Source organism: Quercus lobata, chromosome 2 (assembly GCF_001633185.2).
Source record: "Quercus lobata isolate SW786 chromosome 2, ValleyOak3.0 Primary Assembly, whole genome shotgun sequence".
Taxonomy (NCBI): domain Eukaryota; kingdom Viridiplantae; phylum Streptophyta; class Magnoliopsida; order Fagales; family Fagaceae; genus Quercus; species Quercus lobata.
In genome coordinates, this window is record NC_044905.1 from 1,987,590 (window position 1) to 1,994,399 (window position 6,810).

Consider the following 6,810-nt stretch of genomic DNA (forward strand, 5'->3'; position numbering starts at 1 on the left):
AGCCTTCACAAATCCTAGAGTGTCATGCATGCAAGATTTGAAGCAAATGCAGCAATCTCCAAATGCCCATTCAAGCAAAAGTTGTACCTCCAATACCATTTTGTTAGGAGTACTCATGAACCAAAAGTCTAAGCTAATAAGGTTGAGTCCAACTTACAATTAGACAAAGATATTTATACTCATCATTTAATAATACCTATAGAAGGGACATGTCCCTTGAAAATTTCTAAATCTATTACTTTTGGTATTGGATTTTACACCATCTTCTTTGATGATACATAGTGAAAAACACATTTAGACCCCTACCAAGGCTAAACTACCAATTTTAATCACTTAATTCACATATTAACTAGATAGTTAATTAGTCAATTTTAAATCACATTATTATTATGGATAAATAGAAAAAGCACACCAACCATATATAAACACATGCACACAGTGACAAGCATATATTCACGGAGTGAAAATCCAAATGGTAAAAGCATTATGGTGTAAAACCTAAATCCAACTAAACAAGTCCACTATTGAAGGTTATTGTGGTACATACAATATTCACGTGACTTCCCATACATATTGTTAAGCTTAGTACCCAAGCTCTCCTCTTCTGCTAGCAATTGCAGATAATGTATTGTGCCTTCAATGTTACTTGTTGTCACATGTTAACCTACTGACAGCAAAACCAATATCTTGATTACTTTAAGGCTTCTTGAAGGTTTGGTATCATCTCTTTTGATTTCAAACTCCAACGCAAGTATTGTGATCTATGTGTTTGGAAGTATAAACCTCTCTAAGGTGTATCAATTAGAGAGAGAAAGGAAGAACTCGAAGGCTTTCTCTAGGGTTTTATTAGTTTAGTATGGTCGTCTTCCTCTCTAAATCATTAAAGTTGCATTGTAGTTTAAAATTAAAATTGGTGTAGGTTTCTAGGGTTGGTTGGTTGCAGAAAAGCTGTGAAAGCCTGGGTCAATGATTTTCCATTATAGGTTAGCTAGACTGAAAGTTGCGAAAATGTCTACTGAAATTGTCAATTCAGTTGATTGATCAAGCAAATTTGCTCCACTGAAAACTACATACCAACACCTTCAACAATAACCTTTTTAGTTTTCAACCTTGATTACACCACACAATTACAATTTTACATATTTGAATAATTAAATAAATTTATCATGGAATTAGCCATCACTAAAAATCCTAATATATAATCTAAAAAGAAAGGCCTCAGATAGGCTTAGTTAAATTGCATTTAGATGTTATAATTTTGAAGTTTCAACATGCTTCCTCCCAACCCTCATCTTCTCTGGATGAGTCAATTGCATGGTCTATTACTCTTAGACTCAAGTGAACTTATATCAAATTTTATTTTAAATAGAGATAATGCATGTGTCATTACTTGTTGACCAATATATTTTTTTGGGAAAGGATACTATCCATTTTTTTTTAATTTATATATTTTATTTTATAGATCCAATAATATACAAAATATTATTTGATTCAAAATTTTAAATGGTATAAGATTGAATATACCTTTTGATTTGTAATAGTAAATCTGAATCATGAATTGATTCATTTTAAATTTAATTTGAACCATAGTTTTCATTTTCCCTTCTCTTCAAGTCAAAATTCACTTAAAAAAAAAATAGCAATAAAAAAAACCAACATATATAGAAGACAAATATGGAACAATCCACTTTATTAATTTTCTTTTGAGTAACTTTATACTTTTATAAAGCTACAAGTGGACCTAGTTTTAGACATATGTATAGAACAACCAATAACAGTCAATCCTTATTGTGAGGTCGGGTATGGAGACTAATCATGATCGGTCATATATATTTTTTAACCACGTGTAATAACTAAAAGTAATTATATAAATAAAAAGTTTCTTAATATCAATTAGTCAAAATTCACTTGTAAAAAAAAAATAGCAATAAAAAAAACCAACATATATAGAAGACAAATATGAACAATCCACTTTATTAATTCTCTTTTGAGTAACTTTATACTTTTATAAAGCTACAAGCGGACCTAGTTTTAGACGTATGTATAGAACAACCAATAATAGTCAATCCTTATGGAGACTATTGTGAGGTCGGGTATGGAGATTAATCATGATCGGTCATATATATTTTTTAACCACGTGTAATAACTAAAAGTTATTATATAAATAAAAAGTTTCTTAATATCAATTAGTCAAAATTCACTTGTAAAAAAAAAATAGCAATAAAAAAAACCAACATATATAGAAGACAAATATGGAACAATCCACTTTATTAATTCTCTTTTGAGTAACTTTATACTTTTATAAAGCTACAAGTGGACCTAGTTTTAGGCATATGTATAGTTACCTATAACAATCAATCCTTATGGAGACTATTGTGAGGTCGGGTATGGAAACTAATCATGATCGGTCATATATATTTTTTTAACCATGTGTAATAACTAAAAGTAATTATATAAATAAAAAAGTTTCTTAATATCAATTAGTCTTCCTGCAATTGGTTCTGATCTCTCCTTTTGAGCCAGTAAGTGGGCTGAGGTTTCCCATTTTTATCATGGCACACCCAAAATCAGAGAAGAACTTTGCTGAGTTCTGGCTATAGGTGTTCACTTGGGAATATGTGGAGACACCATTGAAGAGCTGTTGATCTGAGTGCATAAGGCCCTTTTTGTTCACTAAATCCTTGAAATAAGTGTTATCAAAAACTCCAGTTGTTTGGTCAAGAGGAGATAAATTAGTATCTCCGCCTGTACTCGGGCAGTTTTTCTTTATTGATGCCGCAAAGTTTGAATCTATATTATTCTCTTTATAGATACGATCCCGAATTACACTGCATTGTACTTGACCTATGGTGTGCCCTCCTACAAAGAAAAAAACAAAAGAGAAGTTAAAAAAAAAAAAGAGTACATTTGTTATAATTTGGTAAAAATTCATACGCCCAAAAAAGCAATTGTAAAGAGAGAGGTGGGATAAAAAGTTATGTTTTAAGTTTTAACTAAGGGACAATGTTAAAAATACGACAATATTACTTTTACATGGACGGATTGACTGTCTATCATCAACACTTTTATTAAGAACCAATTATAACAAATCGTATTAACAATTGTGAAAAAATTTTGCATGTCTAAATTTGTTGTTACCTGAGAGAGTCACCATTTCTGAAGCAGTAAAACCCTTGTTGCTGAATGCAGATTTAAGAGCAGTAAGATTTAAAGTGGGGGAAGGGAGGTTTTTTGTGGCATCATCAAAACTAGCTGTGGTTGCATCTCTTCTGCCTAATGGAACGGTCCATGTAGTGCCATGCAACTGAAGTAATCATACACAACAAAAGAAAAGATAAGAAAGTGTTAGGTTCTAAAGACTTAGGAACTAATGTATTTAGAACTCTAATGTGTAATGTTGGCAAACCATGATCAAAACAGTTGTTAGTCTTATTTAGACTTGCTCAAAGTGTGTGCGTTGTATGTAAAGTTGGAATCGAGTGGCTGCAGAAGTATTAGTGACTTTCGGCTTGGCTCGATCGATCAAAGAACAGGCTCGATCGATCGAATCTCGAGCAGAATGTTTTTTCTGCAGAATTTTCCAACTTAGCCCTAAGCCCATATGATATGTAGGGTTAAGTGTTTTACTCCTAGTATATAAAGGAAACTCTAAGCACGTTTTTATAAGTTTTTTAGAGAGAGAAGAGGATGCCTCTTATATATTTAGGGTTTTGTACCCAAAAACTCTCTAAGGACTTGGTTGCTCTATTTTGCTGTGTGTGTGAATCTCTTGTGAGATCTAGAGGTGATTGCCTTCACACATGCTTAGGATTATCAAGAAGGAGATTTTATTGAGAGCTTGATGATCATGCAGTTGCTGCACTAAGGAGTTTAAAGAAACACAAGCGGGTGTGCTTGTACTTATTGGAGAATCCAAGAAAGAAAGAGTCCGTGGTCTCGGAGTTTGCGCGTGGTCGTGTTAGTAAGTTTCTACTGGTGGGTAGCAATAGGATGTTAGTGGTTTAAGTCCTATTGTAAAACTTCGATTCTTTCACAGCAGATTCAGGTTTACCTTAAGGATAGCTAGGTTAAATCCTCCCCAGGTTTTTACCGGTGTGGTTTCCTGAGTAATCATATCATTGTGTTATTTATATTTCTGTTGCTATGCATGATATGATTGTTTGATTGTGATAACCTAGATCTGGAATTTGGACTAAGTAATAACTTGGCTAATTAACTAGGTTAATCCAATTGCGTTTTAAGAAGTCTAAAAACTAACAGAAAGGTAAATAGTTAAGGGGAAAAAATATATATCATATACCAATTAATCAGTATGGCCTAGTCATTAACAATATTAAAAAGTTATACAAAATTTTTAATACGAAGAATTACAATTTTTTTTTTCTTTTTTTGAATGTAAATAAAAGCTGCTTGCTAATCTTTTTATTTATTTTTATTCTTTTAACTTTTTTATTTTATTTTATAAATACGATAAATTTGAATTTATGGTGTCCAGTTCCATAATAAATATCTTTTGATATATATATATATATATATATATAGATATTAATATCCTTATCTTTGCTAGGTTTATCTTAAGAGCAAAAATTGCACGGTCCAAACTAAAAGACAATGGAACAGAACTTATAATGGGACAGTTATGACCAGTTTGGATGGCGGCTGCTTAGAGTAGAGTTGGCCATAAATTATTTTCAATCAATTCTACTTTACTTATACCCCTCCCTTTCCATCCAGACTAGCCATTAAAAGGGATAATTATTCATACATTTCTGATAGCCGTATCTTAGCTATGATATACTAGTTTTTACAAATGATAAGTTTTCGTATTTTTGAATGAAAATATATGATAGTAGTAAGAGATTTTGATGACAGCTTACCTTAACAACAGAATCACGAGCTGCAACAGCTAAAATATCAGCACAAGACACAACTCCAGGGCATTCCCTTTCAAGTTGAGATTTAATGGTGTCAATCACATCATATCCTCTCAATGAGTTGGCATTGGGCCTCGCCGTCTTCTCTCCTTTGAAACTGGTGGTGTCATCCAACAACACAGATGCATCACAACCCTGTTTACAACATCATCATAATATTATTAATATAAATGGTACTAGTTTATAAAACATTGGAATGGATTAATGGAAAAGTTACCAACGAATGAAATGGAATTTTATATGGGTGTTTAAAGATAAATACTTTCTTTTTTAAAACATTCGGTAATATATAATATATATATATATATACTATATTAAAAATAGTAATATCTTTTAAAGTTGAAAATCACACGTGTTAAGTTCCATAAAAAAAAAAAAAAAAAAAAAAAAAAAAAAAAAAAACCACATTTGAAGAAATGTATTGGAATTATAATTAAATTTACCTAGTCCTAAATTAAGTTTTTGGAAGAACAGTAATTTACCATTTTTATTCAAAATAAGTTTTTTTTTTTCTTTTTTTCTTTTTTGAGAAAGTTATTCAAAATAAGTTAGTGTCAAAATGTGAAAGATAATTTAAATAGTTATAACTATGTATAAAACATAGGTATGGAGTAATATTTTTTTTCTTTTGAGTTGGATTCTCAAAAGAAAGAATAATTAGTGATTGATGGTATACAATAAGTGAAATTACTATCTTATATATGTGTATGTGTGTAGATTTAAATTAAAATAGAAAATAGTAAAATAATTACAAATTTTATTTAAAAAGACATGCAAATAATGTGACAATAAATGTGACTAATACAATGAGTTGATTTAGTAATTTCTAATCCTAAAGCCTCATGATATTCATAAAGTTTTGAATTCAAAAAATTTAGCTAGTATTTTGGGATTATCCTCAAGGGATTTCACCTCATAATAACTTGGGGGTGTGTATGAGATGAGGGAGGGAATTACACATAATCGAGGGAATAGTTAGGTGCTCGAACAATTCTAAAAGAAAATATTTCTAAATTAAGAAAATAATGATAATAGAAGAAGGACAAATTATTATATGTAAGTTAAATACATTCATATATATATATATATATATATATAGTCTTTTGGAACACGTTGTGGTGGGTTAAAGATGAAAGCTAAAAGATAGGAATTAAAAGTAAAAATGATATAAGACTTGCATTGACAAAGCAATCATGGAAATGGAGGCGGAGTAACGAGGCCCCCATACGATTCTCTTTGGACACTGCAGTGTTTACTGCGCCTCGAATTATAGAGAGAGCCGTAGGGCAAGAATTTGAATAGAAGTTGGATGATAGCTGAGCAGAAGCTATTCCCAACATAAACAAGAATAAAGTAGAAAAGGAGAGAATAGAGGAGGAAAAGAAAGCCATGACTTTACCAAAACAAGAAAACTTCATACCTCATAACTGGTTAAATCCTACTGATATTTATAGCCATTAGTGCTGCAGTAGTGAAACCATTTTTCTTTCTAAAAATAATTAATTTATGTAAATATTGTGGAGTACAGAAGGGCATCCAGTCAACCTCTTTTGCATTTAACGAAAATGGTTTTTGGTAGAGGTTAAATTAAAAGAAAGTGCATGAAGTGACAAGGATTTCTCAATATCATAAATAGCGGGAAATGGACAAAAATATGAGTTTCATTTTATTTAAGGTTTTAATATATATATATATATATATATATATATAAGACATAAACGAAGAAAAGAAAAAAGAAATATAAATACATACCAGTTTATTTTATTTATTTTTATTTTTTGAGAAAAAATACATACCAGTTTATTATGAGTTTTCAAATCAATTATTCTAGACTAAGATAAGGTATATGTAAGATAATCTCTCTCTCATTAGTTCC

The 6,810-nt window shown here is 30.6% G+C and overlaps 1 protein-coding gene across 1 annotated transcript; it reads right to left on the bottom strand.

The window, feature by feature from the left end:
• Positions 1-2,238: 2,238 nt before the first annotated feature.
• Positions 2,239-6,359, bottom strand: LOC115974677 (cationic peroxidase 1-like). Its single transcript, XM_031095144.1, has 4 exons — positions 6,113-6,359; positions 4,878-5,069; positions 3,139-3,304; positions 2,239-2,859 (listed from the first exon to the last, which is right to left on the bottom strand). The coding sequence occupies exons 1-4, from the start codon at positions 6,350-6,352 to the stop codon at positions 2,477-2,479; spliced, it is 981 nt and encodes a 326-aa protein (XP_030951004.1). The 5' UTR covers positions 6,353-6,359; the 3' UTR covers positions 2,239-2,476.
• Positions 6,360-6,810: the final 451 nt, after the last annotated feature.

Bases quoted from the DNA above. Each gene is read 5' to 3' on its own strand.
- LOC115974677 (XM_031095144.1), bottom strand. From the start codon at position 6,352: ATGAAGTTTTCTTGTTTTGGTAAAGTCATGGCTTTCTTTTCCTCCTCT. The intron at 5,070-6,112 runs GCAAGTCTTATA...TGTTGTAAACAG, and splicing joins TCCATGATTGCTTTGTCAAT to GGTTGTGATGCATCTGTGTT. The intron at 2,860-3,138 runs GTAACAACAAAT...TTTTCTTTGTAG, and splicing joins AGAAATGGTGACTCTCTCAG to GAGGGCACACCATAGGTCAA.